The 19736-nt window shown below is 42.4% G+C and overlaps 1 protein-coding gene across 1 annotated transcript; it reads left to right on the top strand.

Annotated features, from left to right (window-relative positions):
* Window positions 7170-17286, top strand: ZCCHC10 (zinc finger CCHC-type containing 10). Its single transcript, XM_021410346.1, has 4 exons — window positions 7170-7367; window positions 9594-9755; window positions 12166-12207; window positions 15494-17286. The coding sequence occupies exons 1-4, from the start codon at window positions 7210-7212 to the stop codon at window positions 15756-15758; spliced, it is 627 nt and encodes a 208-aa protein (XP_021266021.1). The 5' UTR covers window positions 7170-7209; the 3' UTR covers window positions 15759-17286.

The raw sequence follows: 19736 nt of genomic DNA, 5'->3' as shown, positions 1-19736 counted from the left end.
GTCACCTCAGAGGGCCGCGCCGGGCCTGGGCCTTGGCTGAGCGCCTGAGCCTAAAGAGAAGCTTGGGCTCCTGGTTGTGATTTTAGAATCAGTAAACGTTGGCACTTTCACTCCCAGGCTTTTTTCATCTGTCAGGGTCTCCCACTTCCCTTGGCGACTACAGGAACTGGAAGTGCGCTTCCTGTTCTTTCACAGAAAATGTTTTTTCTTATGTAATTTTTAAAAAATGCAATAAAGTCAAAACTTGCCAGCACTGCAAAGGCCTTGGGGTTGATTCCTTTGGTTTTGAGGATTTATAAGGCTTTTGTGGCATTCAGTGTGAACATAAAGGCCATTTTATTTAAACTTTTTTCCCCCCGAAGTTAAACTTGTGATTATTGACATGATCACCTGATTATAATGGATTTTGAGGAGGAACAACGTGCCATGAGAAGGAAAAAGCACAATTTATGGAAATTAAGGCTTTACATGAAAGAAGCAGCGAGCACCTGTATGCTCTCCAAGCAGTTCTCTTTTGCTGTCAGAATACTGTAATTTCATGTTGTTTTGGTTAAACAGACCCACACCAGTGATTCTACCTGAAGCCTTTCACAACTATACTCACATCTCTTTCACCCTTTTCTGTTTTAACAACCTCAAATGCTAAAATATCAGTAATGTTTTCTAGGCATTAGTATGTCATTGGAACGCTTCTACGGATCTGCCAGTTTTTACAGTAATATTGGTAGTAGTTCCGCTGCTGTTTGCTGTCTTTCCCTAGGCCTCCTCTGCAGCAAAAACAAAAGGAGCACTGAGAAAAACACCACATCTAAAACATACATGGGCACGTACAGCATTTTCCACTGAAGCACTTCCTTCTGTGGGAACTCTCAGATAAAGCAAACGACCGCCGCAGTTAAAACACAGCTGGGCAGTGATGCAGCTGGGTTTTGTATTTCTGAATTACAGAAATAAAAAGGTTAGATTCGTAGTTTCACTATTTGAGAATGTGGTTAAAATTCACTGTGTTGTCACCTATCCTACAAATAAAATTTGGCATATGACCGCTTGATATCCAGTGGGAATAACAGAACAGTAGATCTCTAATTAACACGTAGAATTTTAGTATAAGCATAACCATCTTCAGAGCTCATGCCACTGTTGCTGTATTACAGATTTGTATAGCTGCATCGTGTTTTCCAGGGAAGTGTTTGGCTAGCAAGCGCTTTGTGAGTATGCAGGAGAAAAATCCTTTTTAGGGCCAGGGAATCAAAGAGCTCCAGCATGTTCCACAGCGTCAGTGCTGGGGGAGCTGTCAGGTGGGCATCACTGCAGGGCCATGCTGATGCAGCGAAGGCTGCCCAGTATAACAGAACTGGGGAGAAAGGTGCAGGCGAGCAGTTGACCAGCAAGGTGGATGAGCTTCTCACTTCAGAAAGAAAAGCCAAGGTTGCTGCATAGCGTGGCGTCAGGTCTGTCACCCGGTGAGACTGAATGGAGGCAGAAAGCTGCAGTGGACCAAGATGGGAAAACAGCAGAGGTGATGGAGAGGGAAGAGGGTAGGGGAGAAAGTGGCGTGGAGTGGCTGATTCACCCTCACACAGACACAATTCAGATGCTTCGTGAATGTTGTGAAACTTAATGTTTGGGAATGTATTAAATTCTGAGATAAAACGTGCTTAAAATACAGAAATGCAATGTGTCAAAAACAGGATGTTTCCAAATTCCCAATCTTTTATTTACATAATTGCTCCTCGTTTTAATGATATAGAAAACACACGGTAGAGAAATTCAATATTTAAACCAGGAAGGACTCTTGCCCCAAAGACTCAGCTCCGAGTGCTTGCAATTCCTTGCGGCACGCTCAGTGACACCACTTTGGCAGCTGTAGGTGGGCTGGGAATTGCATCATGGTGCTAATGACAGAATAATAATGAAGTGTTTAACCTCAGATGTCCTTGAGCTTATGGGGAAGAGCCAACGAATAAAACAAACCTGCTGTTCTGTGTGGAGAATATCACGAAACACACACTGGAGGCACAATTAAGAACCAGACTATCATTGAATTTCCTTTTTTTTTCACTTTCATTTTCCAAACGAGCAAAGCTGCCAGGGGCTGGGGCAATGACAGACTGGCGTCACGGGGCAGTCAGCATTGAGGGACACACGCCTCGAGGTGCTGAGCGGCTCCGGCTGCTCCTCCGTGCAGCTGACCCTGCTGGGCTGTGGTCCTGGGATGCTGCCAGCAGCGAGCAGCCGGAGCAGCGGAGCTGTCTGAGGGGTGCAAGGGGTGAGAGAGCTCCACTGCCCCGGACAGGGTGTTCTGCAGGGAAATATATATAACAGTTCAAAATCCAAGCTGTCATTACATTGGGGTCTGAAATTGAACAGATTCTGTGGCCCTCTCTCTTTCATTTTCTCAGTGTTTTTCTTATAAAAAATGAGACTTCCAATGTGAAAAAACGTGTAAACACTGTAATAAGTACTGCTAAGAATTAAGCAGTGTTTGATCACAGCTGAAAGACACAACTTACACTGAACTTTTCAGTACGTATTCTTTAGCAAGGCTTTATCATTTCTTACCTGATGAAGACTGTTTTGTAGTAGAGAGAGTGACTGCAAGATGGAAGAGCAAAGTAGTGGTGGGGATAACTCACCTCACTGGATTTTACCTACAATTTTTCAGCACTTGACTTTTCAGCAATAAGCATGATTTAAATTAAGGAGGTTTGAAAGGAGAATAAGTCAAAAAGGGCTGTTAAAGATGCTGTCTGATTCTTCTAAAACAGTTGTTAATTATTCTAAGAACAAAACATCTCAGAAATTCTTAGACTTTTGAAGACAATAAAACAGCAAAAGCACTGAAGTTTCATAACCAGGTGATATACTCAACACTTTCAGAAATCAGTTACGTATTTGATCAACAACTACTATATAAATGAAGACACGAGACAGAGAACATATTAAAAATGTAAGGACAATACATGGGTATTTTTGAAGAAGGAATAATTTTCTGTTCTGTTGACATCATTTCGCCGCTCTGAATTGCAAACATGTCCTCTGTACATTGACAGACACTACAAATATCTATTCCCCCCAAAAAACAAGAACGTGAAGAAATGGAGAAAAGAATAATGCGTCCAGGTTAATTTGTGCACACTGGGTGAGGCTGTCAGTTCTTCAGAGCAGTGCCATCAGTCCATAGTTTGGGTGATCTGTGCCCTAGTCACTCCTGATCCCGCTCTGCAGCCTGAAAGCTTTCCTACAACTTCTTTCTCTTGGGAACTTCACAGATAAACCCTTGCCTGGCAGATTAAACACCCTCCTTTTTGCTATAATCTGTGTGCGAAGCAGAAGTGCTTACAAACTGCAGATCTGCCACTACAGAGTATCCAAGTGTAAATCCAGTGTTTTCAGACTTTGTTTATGATGGCATATCTTGCAATTCATTAACAAAAGCTAACCAGGAAAATGCGTATGGGCTTAAAATAAGCTCTAGCTGGTATCTGTCACAGGCTATTCTTTGGTCTGCTGTAAATAGTCACTGTATGTCATCTAACATATGGTTCATAGTGCTATTCTGGGATATTCGGATACAAATGGGCTTTGCAATCTCCTGAACTGAGGATAGCTGGAGTATCGTGTTGCCGTGAACTCTAATATGAATCATACCGCATGTAATGCAGTTCTCAGAAAATCCTAGCTCTCCATCCTATGAAAAATTACACTGGGACCATTCTCCCCAGTGCAGTTATCTCAAAAATTTGCAGTGAAATACATGTTGAAAAAATAGTTTTCCCTCTTACAAGGATTTCCATAGTTTTCCTTCAAGCTTAACAGATAATTAGATTTCGTGTGTTTACTAATTAAGCTGTTGTGGGTACTGAAGTATCAGAGCTAGATTACTGCCCACCAAACCAAACCTCAAGCAATCAACTGAAAACGTCCCAAAGAAGCATAACAGAAGCAAACAGAGAAAAGGACAAAAAGAGGATACAAATAATAATGGAAAGTGGTGGGCATTATAACAACAAACAGCACGTAAGTCTAAAGAATACACAAGTCTTTCCTGAGGCAATGATTTGCTCCCAGATGTTGCCTGTTACGCAGGTATCACAGTTGTGTAATTAAGGCTAGGTCAGAGCTTGGTATATATTTCTTAATGCTAGAAATGCATATATCAGGGCAGCCTGTGTTACAGTATTAGAGATGGAGACTGACCTTATCCTGTAAAACGAACACAAGAGGTGATACGATCACTGCCCATCGATATAGTGGAGATGGAAAATTACTAATTTAAAAAACAGCTGACAATAACAAATGGATAAACAGATCACTGTCAAATTTAGCTCAGAAATTATGGGGATCTGGGATTAATTGGAGCAATCGAGCTTTGGGAAACCTACAGAGAGGTGGGAGGAAGAAAACCGCTTTAAAGATGACACACGTAAAAGTGTAGATGGGATTCTGTGCAGTGGTTCCCCCATAACTGGCACCTGTGGCGCTCCTCAGCGAGGCACCTCCAGGAGCTCCCGAATCCCAGCACACAAAACCTGCCGGTCTGCGGGTGAGCTCTGCCATTCTGGCTTCCTCCATAGCTCCTGTGCTCAGGCTGCCCACAAAGGCAGGGCTCGGCCCCGTGGGCTCCCCACCGACAGAGGAAGGACAGAGGCTGGGCAAAAGCTCAGCCCCTACTTCTCCATGAAGACCTTCAACAAGCTGAACTGAAAGTTCCCTAATTCATGTCTTGCCCAGCCGCCAGCCCTTCCCTCCTTGCTGTCCTGGCTCCCTCGCATGCTACGGCTGGCTGGCGGCATTCCCAGGAAAGAAAAACATCTGAATTTGCTGTGTATCAAACACATTCCAGTGATAGATTTAATGATGTAAGCTTCCACGAACTGCCCAGATTACGTCCCTGCTACGTCGACATGCTTCACGCTCCACTGGGAGACATTTTGGTTCTGTTGACACACAAAGATACTTCATGTTCACTGAAATATGAGCTGAGGACCTAAAAATACGGCACTGTGCTGTAGCCTGGAGCCGCCCCACTGCTCGTGCTTACAGAGGTGCGGTGAGGACAAAACTTCCCCATAGCAATACTGCACCAGCCCTGCTGCCCTGGGGAAAAGGGTGAGCCCCGAGTCCCACACAAAATGGGCTGGGAGCATTAAAAATACAGAAAAGTGTATTGAAAATGGCAAGTGCCCAATATCCCCGGTGATACAAAATTTTCTAAATGGGAATGCAGGCTTTTTCTGCTTTAAGCATTTTATCTGTAGCTAGCCAGTACTTCCTCTTGTTGATATCTGAAGTTAAGATCATAAATTAAGTTCATTGCCTTGTAACAATAAAGCCAATTTTTATTTTTTCTTCCAGTGGGAACTGTGGCTGGACTTCCATTTAGATGACAGGTTTTTGGGGCGCATTGCTTTGTACCCAGTGTGCAAAGGCAGAATTTATGGTCATGCTCAGTTCATTGAGCAGCAGGGAACTGTCCCACCTGCCAGGGAGCCGAGTGCCATGCAATGACTCTGCACATTTGGTCTGGAGGGAGCTTGGTGTGTTAGTGGGTGCTGTGGTGGGCTCACTCTGAGTGACACGAATGACCCTGAAGCAGTGCTCCAAGGAGATTTCAGGCTCTGAATGTCACAAGAACACTTCCAAACTCCTAGAGTAGAAGGATTTTTAGTGAATTGCTTTAGTAAGTAATCTACTTTTCCTGTGTAAGGAAAAGCCCATATGCTCCTTGAATATTCTGGCTTATGACATCAGAAACCTTGCTGTACTGGCAAACTTTGAGAACTGTAGTTCTGCTGCAGTAACACTAGGAGAGATTCACAGCTGCCAGGAGCACCCAGTGTTGTTAAGCAGAGAGCAGACAGTGTTATCAGTGTTATCAGTTATATACTCCAAGATTTTAAATGATACTGAACTAAAAAAGGATCAGGAATTTATTATAAAGCATGGATTATTAAAAATAGATCAGTCCTAAAATAGGAACTGCTTCTGTCTTTCTCCATTAAAAGTGAGATGCCAGACATCAGGGTTCCAGTACCGAGGCCAAACTCTCCTGCGTTTATAACATACCAGACATAATATCAACATTTTAGCTACTACTAACCTACTAAGAATCCATAACAGCTTGTGCACTTGAGTAAATGTAAAGGGATAGCAGAACACCCACTTATTGCCCACTGGTTGTCCCTGCGATAGGCTGGTTCAGAGTGAATACTGAAATCAGTTGGACAGAAGGTACTCCTGGCAGGAGTAATCCCTAGTCAGCATTAAAAAGTGTATTTTCTTGAGGATGTTCGTAATGAGATTTAAGGTATTTTAAAACTGATCCCATGCCATAGCGATGCCTTTTGATAAAGCAAACAGACGAAGCCGCACTGCTTCCCCGCGCTCAGCGGAGGGGCTGCTGTCCCCGTGCCAGCAGGCAGAGCTGCCCGCCAGGTACGCGCTGTCAGAACGCTCCGGCTGCTGCCGCTCTTCTTTTTCTGTCCCTCAAGCTCTTCTGTGCCACAGCCTGCGAGGAAGTGATGCAAGGGCCAGAAATACAAGGTGCTGCTGGCATCGCTGGGGAACTTCAAGTCTTGGGCTTAGTGACGTGAAGGAAAGGATTTGCCTTTGGATTCCTAGGTCTGATTAAACTGTGTTTCCTCACAATCAAGTGCAGGACACGTCGGGTCCACATGGACGGTACCCTCAGTGCCGGGAAAGCCGTTAATAGCTCACGGATTACTGAGCCGTGGTTGCGCACCTGTACCTGTAGCAGAAGCAAGCCTTTCAGGTACTGAGAAGTTATACTTTTTTAATAGCATGGGGGCAAAACAGACAGAAAGACCCGCTAAAAATTAACGAGGTAGCAGATGCCCGCAACACTTGAGGAGTGACGATGGGTTCGCTTATCCCTTTCTGAAATACAGCCCTTTCCAGCACTTCTTCGGAGCATTCATGCTACGACCAAAGAGACGTTATGCCCTCCTCCCAACTTGCGACGTACCTTCATGCCGATGGGAAGCTGCAGCAGCCGGCTGCGTCGGCTTATTCACGTGAACGAGTGAAGGCGAAGCTCCGCGAACGCTGCCCAGCGCTCAGGACCCGCCGCCTCCAGCGGCGCCACAGCCACCCCCGCGCCTCCCGCCCATCGCTGCCACGGCAACGGCGGAGCAGGCGAGACGAGACGGGCCGGGCAGCGCGCCTCCCTGCCGCAGGGCGCCCCCTATGCCCGCGGGAGGGTTTTCTCTCTGTGGCGGCCGCTCCTCCTCCCGCAATGGGAAGCGGTGGAGGCCTCCACGGCCCGGCATGCAGCGCGGCGCGCCTCACTTCCTGGCCGCGAAGATGGCGACTCCCATGCACCGCCTCATCGCTCGGAGACAGGCGTGAGTGCGGCGGGTGGCGCGGGGCCGGGCCTGGAGGGCGCTTCCCTGGGTGGGCTGGGGCGGAGGTAGGGCCGACCCGGCCCGAGTGCCCCGAGCGAGTGGGAGGAGAGCGGCCGAGGCCCGGCGGTCAGCGGCTGAGGGCAGTTGGGCGCAGCTCCGCCGTGCGAGGCGCGCGGTGGCGGTGTGTGAGGAGAGCGGGCCGGGCAGGAGGCCGCGTTGGGGACCGCGGGGTCCCGTGTGGGGAAGCTGCTGAAGTGCGGAGGTTTTATTGCGTTGTGTGTGTCTTAGGGCTGTACGGCGACCGGAGAGAGCAGAAATAAGCTCGCACGCTGCTCCCGGTAAAAACTTGTTCATTCTGTACGGCAGAACTAATTCGAGTTGAATTTTAGAGAATTATGGTGACTGAGGAATTAATGACATCATTGCTTTCTTTTTTGTCGCTTCGCTGTGGAGCTGTCGGGGCGCTGCGGGCGGAGGAGCCGCCGCTCCCGGCGCTGTGCCGCGTGTGCTCGCAGCTCCGCACCGCCCCTATGCCGTGTGCTGCGTGGGGTTTTTTGTTCGTTTTCTCCCACTCCTTGGAACAATTTTTTATTTGTTTTTAACAGTTTTTGTTGTTATTGTTGTTATTGTTGTCTGGTCATAAGAGTTTGCACTTCCATTCCTTCATCATTGTTTAGCGTTATTTCCTGTTTTCCGTAGGAAAGTTACCTGGAATTTCAAAGCACTTTTGCAATATTTGCTCTTTGTAGTTGTTAAGATCAAGGAATGATTTCTTACGCTTATAAAGCCTTTATATGCTTGATAAGCATATCCTGATTTGTGTATCTGCCAGTCTTTGCCTTAGGCTGTGGTCATCGATCTGTGTTAAATGATTGCCTTAATCTCGTGCTTTTTGTTAACGCTCGAGCGTGTTAGTGTTGATATGGTATTTATAGGCCTGTAGCTGCTGAGCTCTTTTGATCTGTTTCCTGGTAATTACACTGCTTTTAGGGCCTGATCTTATTTTAGCTTGCATAGGATTCGCTGCCCTAGTCATGTGAGCGCTCTTAAACCCCTGAAAATATGAAGCTGTGTTACAGTTGCACTGAACTTCCCTTCTCATTCTGTGGAGACAGATCTGGGCTGGTTTGTGACGCCAAAAAAAAAGTGGATGTTTTTCTCTGTTGATGAAGCAGGGAGGGTTTCGTCATTCTGCTTATGCGCAACTCTGGTGGCAGAGCGAGAAGTCCCAGGCAAGACAAAGCAAACCATTCTGCAGGCCTTGTTTTAGATGTCCTGGCCTTGAAAAAACGAGTGATTTGGTGTTGACAATAGGATATGAAGAGGAAATAAGTTACAGCAGTTCTCATGAAGTTCACTGGCTCTAAAAGTAATTTGTTATATGGCCTTGAGTGAGTCACTTGAGTGCTGTACGAGTGTCCTTATTTGTAAAGCAGGAGCATATCTGTGAGAAGATACAAAAACAGCTTCAGAATTGTGGAATAAGTGCTAAAATCTGAATACACAAGTTTTTCTCAGTTTTCAGCTAAAAGTGATCGCGTAACTTTTTCTCTAAAACTGAAATGCAGACATAAAATGCTCACTTACTAGTTCTAGTGGTTGGTTGATTTACACTGCACAAAATGAACGGGAATCTGATCGTTCTTACGATAAACCTTCTGCCAGGCTTTATTAGATCTTAGGAAAGATCAGGTTAGCTACAGCTAGGAGCAGCTCTGTTTTATGTGCTCAGATCCTAGGTGCTCTGAGTGAATTTGGAAGTGCTTGGCAGTTAGGTGATAAATACTAGGGTGTGGAATTGAAGAGTGCAAGCTAGACTTCCAGAAATGTGTACAAGCAAAAAAAAAAAAAAAAAATCAGATGCAGTTGATCAGTGTCTTGACAGCTGATGTCAGTTGTTGAGCATTTGCTGCTTTAGCCAGAAGAAGGCTTAAGCTGAAGCTCTGGAATAGAGGAAAAGTGTCTTTCCTCTGCCATAAAGAGTTGTTGTGAGAATATTTTGATAACCGCAGTAGTATGTTTGCCACAGTTCTATGTGTGTTTGATGTTACTGTTCTTGTTCTGATTCAAGTTGTATAAGCTAAAGCACCTGTGGACATCAGTCTGCTTTAACCATGATGACATATATTGTTAAGACTCTGTATGCTAAAGAAAATTCATATTTTTTCAATAGGTAGAACAGACAGACATGGGATCGGTCACTTAAGCAATTCTGCATTTTTATAGGGAGGCAAACAAGCAGCACGTAAGATGTCAAAAATGTTTAGAGTTTGGACATTGGACGTATGAATGTACAGGGAAGAGAAAATACCTGCACAGACCTTCAAGGACAGCTCAATTAGCAAAAATTCTGAAAGAAAAAGAAAAGCGACTATTGCTGCAACAAAGGTAAGAGTGGCAGAATGAGAACGCTCATCTTATTAACGAAGAGGTAATTTGGTGTGGGAGTGGGAAAGGTGGTGCCCTCGATCATCTTCTATTGTTGTTTCTTCTGGACTCTGTGATACTTGTTCAGTATTAAAACCATTATGTATGCTGGGTGGTATATGTACACTCAGATTCCACAAATGCATCTGAAACAAAAAATAAAGTGTGCTAAACTGAAGTTAAAATAGTTGGAGACTTTTTGTAGTGGAATGCTGATTCCCGAGTAGCTCAATTTCATATGCTCATGCACTAGTCCGAGCAGGTTTGTGTGGAGCTAAATACATTTAGAAGCAGTTCTTTAACTTCTGCTTAGTTTTGTTGTTAGACTGTACTTAAAACCTGGGTATAACTTATAGGTGGCAGAGGTCCACTGTTAAGTGTGTAATGGTTCAAAGAGATGAGTGTTAGATTATTGGGTGTTCTCAGCTCTGTGCTCCTTACAGCATAAAGACCTCTCACTAAGTTGTGCATTGATCCTGAGAACCTGAAAACACGCCTCCTGTCACCGCCACTTGCAGCTCAGTGCTTTGGCCATAGGTCATGGTGCTACCAGGATGTGAGTTATGGAAGAGCTCTGTTATCTTGTTAGGAAGAGAATAGGTGGTGACCTCTGTCAGAGTGAGCTGATTTGACCTCATTAGCTGTTTCAGCTGAGACAGGATCGTAAATCAGAGTGCTCAAATACTGACTTAAGTGGGGGTTATCTTGTGTTAAGAGTACTATAAAACGTTTGGTTTTGAAATAAATTCTGATCCAGTGAGTAACTGTGAAGCAATTCTAGTCCTCTAGTAGTGTAGATAAGCACTCCTAGAGCCTAAGTGCTTAGGATCTAAAACTCGCTCCCTTTCGAGGCGGTTTGGAGGACTGCTGCCACTTTGAACTAAAACCAGAGTGCTGAAGTTTTATCTGTGGTTCTGCAAACACAGAGTGAGGTGCCTCGGGGAAAACAACCAAGTGCAGTGGAGCAGCTTTGTTTGATCTGCAGGGGATCAGCCGCTCTCGGTTGTGTAGTTTCGTAGAGAAGTGAACTCCTGAATTTATGCGTATGTTAAAACGCTGGAGGGAGGCACAGAGCTGTGCCACGGCAGCCTGGGTCAGACACAGGCCTTCCTGGAGGCGCTTCACAGTGTCACTGTGTACTCACAGTGGCTCTGGGACCTGGCTGCCTGTGGTAAGGTTATACGACCTGAGTAATGGGAACGTTAATAACGTGCAGAAGTACAGGAAAGGTTCAAACTTGGTTCAGAGTTGGAAGATTAATGAATTATCCTCTTGCCTACAGGATTTGGAGAGGGTGTGGAAAACTCTATGAAATAATTGTGATATTTTCATAAGGGTTGTATGAAAATACAAACTTGCAAAATCTCATTTTGCCAGCCTGCAAATGGCTCTGAGTTCTTCTATTGAAACAGTGTAGCTTACGCTTAATGTTTTCCTGTCCTTACCCTTTTCTGCAGTCTTTCTCAACACATACTGTGTTCTAATTTCTAAATGTAAAGTATTTGCAGCTTTTCCAATTTTCATGCTTTCTGTTATTTCTGTGTACTTAAGATGGCTTTGGATAATAATTTCAGCTGAGGAAAATGTATCCTGCTTCATGAAAGAGCATACAGCCTCCTCACGTACCGGTGGTGCGTTAAGTACCTTGTAAATACACGATGAGGAATGACTTTAATCACAGTGTCCGTTCCAAGCTCGGTTACGTGCTGTATTCTGACAGTTGATTGTGAAAAGGATGCAGCTGGTAAACTTAACTGAAATATTTGAAAAATGGAAAATAAAAACATCCAAAACTGATGACTGGTAAAAACCTCCTAAGGTGGTTTTTTTAAAAAAACACTTTGTTCTGTGGTGTTTACTGCTAAAACCTTCTGTGAGTGGATGAATACGTGGGAATATGAAAGACAAATAGCTGGTATGGTCGATGTAAATAAATTGTTCTGTGTCTTTTGTGCGTGTGAGAAATGTGATGAGAGCTACAGACTAATTTCATTTTCTAATCCTTTGTTTCAGATAGTTCAGTTATTGTGAAATGTGGGTGCAGAGGACTTCTCTGTATCCTTATCCCCTCTGCTTTTCCTATCCCAAGATGTTGTCTGTAAAATACAAAGAAAAAAGTAAAGGAGAATAAAGCATACTTAGCACGGAAAATTGGAGATGAATTGCTATTTTTTTTTCTTTCCCGGATTTGTAGATATTTCTTCTTCTGATTTGAATAATGACTGAAAATGCATTCTGAATGAGCTTTGGGCAGCACAACTCAGCCGGTGGGAAACCAGTTTATTGATATTGAACTCAGCTCCACTGTACTGCTAAATATTTATTTTTCCTATGCGTTAACCAAAGGCATTGTTTTTCCCCCTCTAATTAGCACCGGAGAAAGTACTGCAGAAAGGAAGACCAAGAAAAAAAGGTATGTGGGTAATGATGACAAGATGTGCAGCTATTTCAGTGTGTGATCTTGCACTTGGATGTCACAGCAGGCAATTTGGAAGGGGTGTATGTAAAAACTGAAAGTCAAAATTGCAAATGCAGATTTGACACTACTGCTTTTAGCTTCTTTATGGACATTTGAGTAGGAGATATTTAGGAGAATTTCTACTCTACCCTGTCCAAGAACTCTTAAATTCTTTGTTTTCTGTAGGTTTTTTTTTCCCCATACTGATTCTTTGATCTCTTTGTGATCGTGCTTTAACAGTAATCTTCCTATTTCTGCCTCAAAGTTCATCAAGTAGTTAAATGTGCAAGAATAGTGTACTGTTTCTAGTATGTACCCGTTCCACCTATCCAGCTTGCTCTTCTTCTTGTTGTTTGCATCCTCTTCTCTTAACAGTTCTCTGAAGCTTTGCTTAGAGAATGAAATAAGTATCTTAATAATAAAAAAAATCTGGGAAGTAAATATTCTGTTTCCCCCCCACCTCCCATTCCTCTTCACTCCTGGAAAAGAAATAGTCATTTGAGCCAAAAATGCTTAGGACATTCTTCTTCCTTTAAATTTGCGGTAACGCCAGCTGGGGAATCTACTTCAGTCTCTATTAGAAAATCCTTCCAGGAGCAGCTTGAACCCTGGTTGTAGTGCTCCTGCTGATCACATTCCAAGTTCTACAGATGGGGCGTGTCTGTACGTTAATCATCTCATTGTCTCTTTGCATTTAGTAGACTGTCCTCTGTCTCTGAGTCTGATGTAAAAACAATTGCAGAAGGTTTTTGAGACAAAGCCATTTGTTTTGTGTGTCGGTTGTTAAATGAGCCACAGCAGTTTTTTAAAACATGCCTTTATATGAAGCCGTCGTTGCATATGGCTTTATTGGAATACTTGATCAGCGTCTGAGTTCTGCTATCAGGATTACTGAAGGGCTCTTTATCAGTTGTGTCCATTTATTGCTGGAATTACCTGGAAATGGTGAGGTCGTAAATCTGACTTCTAAACAATGTAGTTCAGATTTCTTCCTTCCTCAGCTTTCTCATGTGCTGCAGTCTTCTTGGCATACTGTATTTCAGAGGATTTGAGCTCTGAACTGCTGCCAGGTTAAAAAAGAGCAGAAGAGATTGTGGTAGGAGGTTGGTTGGCCTTTTTTTTTTTCCCTAAAACTTTTGTACTCTTTGAATTGTTATCCTGTTTTTATGCAACTATAGAATCCAGCAATACAAATTCCTTTTGGGATCATATGAGATTTATGTCTTTATTACGATCCAGGAAAAATTAAATGCAGAAAATTCAGCAAAGCATTACTGTTGAATGTGCAGGTTCCAGACTTGGAAGGGGGAGACAAAGTTTTAGGTTCTGGTGTAGAGTACTAACCTTTTACATAGTGTGTGTTTGTTTTGATATCAACAGTAACAAGTAACCTACAGGCTTAACCAGAAAAACAGGAACAGGCAAAACTGCTGTGGTACAGTGCTGTAACCTTAGGTGGCGAAGAGTTGGCTTCTGTGTGTATGTTGGCTTCATCATTCCTGTGCAGCATACTTCATTTATTAATTGAAAGCCCCCTTTATTGAGGGCTATTTTATGAATCATGTACAACTCTACCTGTCTAAAGGGGAAATCTGTGTCCTAATTCACTTGTTACTTCAGGCCACGCAGCACACAAACATCCAGGTAATTGTGCCCAACACCGTAGATCTGATTTACGTAGCGTGTTAAAATCACCAGAGGTTGTTAGATGATTTAAATGGAGTTAGAAAGGATAAAGTCACAGAAGAATGGTAGCATATATTACAAAATGCAGCAGTTGTTCCATGACTTGTGCATGGAATCTCACGAGTTTATTAACACTTGTGAGCTTGTTTTGAGGAGAAGGAATGCTGATCTGCTGGAGAAATGTTGTGCTTTTCCAGTGGTGTCCCTGCAAATCTGGAATCTACCAATTGTTAGCATCTCGGATGCCACGTTACCGAGTTAGGACAAGATAAAATAGGTGAATTGTACTTGATCCTGTGACCATCTTCCTTCTGTAACTGCCAGCAGTCCACATATTGCATCATCTGCAAACAAGTATCTGCTTGCTGCTTTTCTCAGAGATGTAGCTATTGCTTTCCTCTAGGTGGAAATATTAAGTGTTACATCTGATGTTTCTATGAGTAGGTTTCAGAGTATGACCTGAATATTGAAGGTCCAAGAACTGCTTCTATGGATTCTTCAAAGTGGAAGATGACCGGGGCAGGATGAAGATTAAAGTCACTGTTTGGGGCATCCTTTGTCAGATTCTTGCCCATATAAATGGGTCTGAAATTCAATGAAGCTGTTTGGATAGAAACAGTTTGCCCAGAAAATGCCAAATGCCAGTTTAAAGTAGTCCATTTTTCCATCATTTTGCAACTAGTTTTTCATTAGCAAAAAGTCTATATTTAACCAGGCCTTACAGATTTTTTTGATAAGCAGTCATTATATCTGCACAGAGGGAGATAGATAACCGATGCCAGATGTATTACAAAAACTTCAGTGGTTCATTTGTATTACATTAAAGACTTTGATCTTGAGAACAGCTGCTTTACTGTAAGGACTAGAAACAGAGGGAGAAAAAATGAAGTTGCAGAGCATGCAGAAATCCACTTTCCAATGTTCCTAATGTCTTTATCCTGGACTGTTTCCACACCTCTTCTCCTACCCTGAAAACCTAAGCACCATGTAATTGCAGAAAGTTTGGCTCCTTGTGCCAGGAGTAATCTAAGAACAGTTTCCATTGAGTACAATTCTAACATTTGTGAAATCATTGATGAAACTTTCACCAACAGTTACGTTGCCAAAATTTCACTTGTTATTGCAGTTCTAGGCATCCAATCTTTGTTAATTTCTGCCTGAAGCTTTAGTAGTACAGCACATTCATGCTTCTTCTGCAACTTTGTTCTTCTGTTGAGGTAGGCCAGTGAAGATGCTAGTTGTTCCTACGAGCAAGAGCCTTGCCAACTTTCACACTTACCTTTTTTCCCCTGTAGTCCTGCATTTGCTTTGATATTGAATGGGACAACGTACTTCACCTGCATGGTGTCATTCTGCTGTTGCTCAAATAGCCAAAATCTATTCTTTCAGAATAAAAGGGGGAACTGGGAGGAGGATGAGGAGGGAGGGAAGATTCTTAAATTGTCAGGCACGGAAATGTTCAGATCAATTAATTGATCTTTGGGTTATAACAGAGTATAAAGAGCACTCTGTCTATAGCAGAATTGTTCTCATCTGTGTATTTGTTTTCTTTCAGATCTAAAAGTGTGACAAGTTCCAGCAGCAGTAGCAGTGACAGTTCAGCTAGCGATTCCTCATCTGACAGTGATGATTCTTCTACCTCTTCTTCGTCTGATGATAGTGACAGTGATGAGAGCTCCTCTACATCCTCATCTACATCCTCGAGTAGTACTTCCTCATCTTCGGAGTTTGAATCAGATTCCAGTTCCTCCAGCAGTAGCAGTAGCAGTTCAGACAGTAGTTCTGATGATGAGCCACCAAAGAAAAAGAAGAAGAAATAATGTGTTACAGTGAAGAACTCTTCTCGAGTGAATTATAACATTCTTCGAAGAGGTTTTGAGCACATGGTTGCCAAACGGTTTAACTGGTCGACATTTCTACTGCTAAAACTTTCTAAATGTTCTGTGTAGTTCATGGGACATGAAAGATATTAAATGGCATGTGAGACTTGCTGAAAGAGTATTTTTGAGGTTTATCATTTTATGGGAAATCTTACTTTTTTAGTTTAAAAGTCTATCATCAGATTTGTTTATATCAGTTAAGGTCTAGTAACCTGGATGTTTACATGCTGGAAAGCAAAATCTTTTTATTGCAGATCATGCTGTGCATCATATGCTACTACTCTGTTTATGGCAACTTCACTTACATTTAGAAAATCCTCTAATCTATTAGAAGCAAAAGTTTCACACTGCTGCCTGTAGAGCACTGTCATTGCTGAAATCGAATGCACAATGTTGCACACAGAGGTCCTTCCATCTCACTGTTAACAAATATATGCTGCTGAGCTTTTTTTCTGGTGGCTTTTCCTGATGCTTCCAGGTTGAGTCTTACTTGCAGCATAAAACTTCCAATAGTGTTCATTTGTTAATGATGAATATACTACTTGTACCGTACAGAGGCTTTGCCCGTTTCCACAGTTCATGTATTTGTAGTACTTTTCTGAGACAGTGTCTCTTGCAGCAATGTCTGTGTAAGAAAGAGGAGCAGTGCACGATGGAAGGATTGACTGATGCTGCTTAGGAGTTTCATCTTTGTGCCTTTTTTTGTAAATCAAATGTATCCTAGTGGAAGAAGGGCTTGAATAGGTGTGTTTCAGAACTATTAGCTTTCAATAGAGAATAGTCAGTAAAAATGGTCGTAACAAACAAAAATGGGCACTATTTTTAGGAGAGAGGAAGGCTACTTTCACTGAATGTTCAGTGAGGAGAAGAGTTGTCTTTAAATGGAATTCCCCAAGGAGAGTGTTTCCCTTATGATATTTTTGCAAAAAAAAAAAATAGTTGTGTAATGCAAGACTACCAATCTGTGTTGCTGGGCACGTGGTGACTGGCATTATAGTCTGCAGTATAATCAGTCCATTATTTATGTAAGTGCATACGTGTCTGCAAAAATCTGGAATGGGAGAAGCAAATTAATGCAAGCAAAAATCCAAGCATACTGCAGAACAGTTACTGCTGGTTACTAATGGAAACTTCTGTGTTCTTTTGGTGGATTTGAGCAGTTGGCATTAGTATTCTAATTTGTGATGTTGTCTCCTGGATTTCTTATTGTTGGAGTTCCCTTTTTTTTTTTTCTTTGGGAGGGGACATCACATGTGGAAGAATTCCTAAATATCTTGGTTTAGGTAAAATATAGTAACTAAACTATTTTTTATATTTTTATGGAAAATGTAGTGTGTAGTGTTACTTTTGAATAAACTGTGCTTATATTTAAATGTTTGAAAATATATATGTTGTGTGTTTTAGTCTGTAATCATTACTGTGTTTTACAGAACGCTGCAGACTTGTAAATAAAATTATGAGAAAATTGTGTGGAGTCCTCTTGAGTGAATGTGCTATTTAATGGGAAAATGGTAATAAATTATTAAACAGTATTTTCTAAGTTTATGCTTAATGGCAATCAAAATGTAAGTGATAAAGTAGTAAAGCGTGGAAGAAGTGGTGACGGTGGGGGGAAGGCATTTGGAAAATTGTTCTCTTAGAGATGACTCTAATGCCAGCCCTGTAACAGCTTTGGCCAATTGTGTGTGATGACTGAAGCAGGTTGTAGGAAGCTTGCAGCCCTGACTTCCATTGCAGGGGGACTGCTGGAAGAGGGATGCGATGCCTCTTTGCGTGCAGACCACGTGCAGAGAATAAAGGCTTTGGTTTTGGGTGGTGCTGAGGAGCTGAGCAGCAGTAGCAGCAGTGTGGATGTGAAGGGGGACTGTGATGAGGAACAGCAGTTGCTTAGGAGGGAGAGGACAAGGGATCAAGTCCGAATTATCTTTGCCACCCTATTAAGAACGCATCGTATGTTTGTTTCTGTAATCTGTAACGCTGCTAGTGTTTGTGTAGGTGGTTCAGCAGAAGTGTATTGATACTCCTCATTAACTCATCTCTGCCAAGAAAGAAAAGTTGATGATTGTCAAACAACTTAAGAAGTTCTAAAGCAAGTCACTAAGTTGAGGGGGTTGGGCTCTTTGTACTTCTATTTACAGTGTCTACAGCCAGATAAATTGGGTCCATTCATAAAGGCAAAAGGAAATGCTTGTGTATGTTAGGTTCTGTTAGCAGGAGGTATGATAAGGTAATTTAATTACAGATAATATTAAGGAAATTTTAATTTAATTTCTAGTCTACTGTTGGGTTGTGAGTGGGGAGACTGAGATGTCTTACTGCTTTTACTGCATATCCAATGCTGCCTACAGTTGATAAAGTCCCAGACCAGACATTAAGCTATCTGCTCTCACACTGAGTACGTTTAAGTACAACATGTTCTATTTTTGTGAATTGCCCTTTATGTTTGTATATCTTGTTTTACAGATTAAAACCCACCAGCATATGAAGAGCCTTACCAGTTCACCTTTCAACACACTGCATCCTGATACCTTGTCATAAGATGCCTCAATTCCTGATTTTTCAACAGGTATTTCTTTAATTACTGTCTTTCAAAGCTCTAGGTTAAGTGCAGAAGGGCATTAATTAAAAGCAAACAAAGCAACCCTCCCCCTTTGGAATTATTTACTGAGCACATATATTTACATGAGAGTTGTGTAGCTTGGAACAGGTTCAATTTAATCCTTCCTGTTTCAAGCAAAGCTGCCATTCCTAATTGAAGTGAAGCAATTGATGCAGACTAGTAGAAAAACAGCCTCAGGAAAAGGCATTGCGTTCCAAGGAAAAACACTGCTGAGAGAGAGGAGAGCAAAAGAAGGGGGGGACAACTGGATATTCTAGAGTAAAGCTATCGAGTGGATTTGCTTCATACAGAAATCATTCAGCATACCTGAGCCTCGTGGATTTAATCTGTTTTATGAAGTTATATTTATCCAGGATGCGTCTCTAACCAGACACTGAGAGATGGGTTGTGTCAGGCAGATCCTCACAGCCTAATTTTATTCAAGATGTGTTTAAAAAAGAAATGTGTGTGGGGGGAGGTGTTAGGAATAATACAAAACGCAGAATATAAGCTTGGTTTCTGAGAAGTGATATACCAAAAATGTCACTGTCAGAACATGATTTAAAAAACGTTATTGAGACATGGCAGGAATGAAGTATTCTGATTACTTTCAGTTCCTCTATTTACAGTACAGCGTTACTTTCTCAGGGAAGCTGCCTGTGCCCTCCCCACCTCCATAAAGCAGGGAAACTGTTTGCACTTAACTGTCAGAGAGGGCAGAGTTCATCCTCATATGATCATGTTTTGTAGTAATGTTGGTAATATTTTGGTTCCATAACTCACTTCACATTTAACTGCTAGTAAAAATAGTTGATCTATTTCAGGTGGTGCCAGGCTTAAACCTATTGTACGTTTTTACAGCGTTTTTGCAGGAAGGTTCTGTGCAGTCCAAGTGTCAGAGACTGTTTTTAAAAGAAGATTTAAATGCTGGAGTTCAAATTTCACTGGTGCAAGAATTTATTAATCTTTTTTACAATTCTGCTGCATTTCATTTGTGCACTTCAAAGGAATATTTTTCTTTCTTAGTATGGACACCAAGTAGAACCGTGTTCCACTGCATTTCAGAACTGGTTTGTGAAAGAAGTAGGTTTTACGTACTTTTTTTTTTGTTTAAAATCTGAACTTTTATATAGTGTACTTGCAGGCTCTTCCAAAATCACCTACTTTGGAAATTCTCTTTTTTAAAAAGCCAGCTTTGGAAACGTTGCCACTGTGAGGGGATGTGCGCGTGGAAGAGCCCTCCCTTGGGCGCTCCCAGCCGTTGTTTTAGGTCAGAGATGGGCACGGCCGCGCTGAGCCGCAGGGCTTTGTGCCGCTGA

Source organism: Numida meleagris, chromosome 12, assembly GCF_002078875.1.
Source record: "Numida meleagris isolate 19003 breed g44 Domestic line chromosome 12, NumMel1.0, whole genome shotgun sequence".
NCBI classification, from domain to species: Eukaryota; Metazoa; Chordata; class Aves; order Galliformes; family Numididae; genus Numida; species Numida meleagris.
The sequence above is the reverse complement of the archived record's forward strand: the minus strand, read 5'-3'. Positions and strand labels throughout refer to the sequence as shown.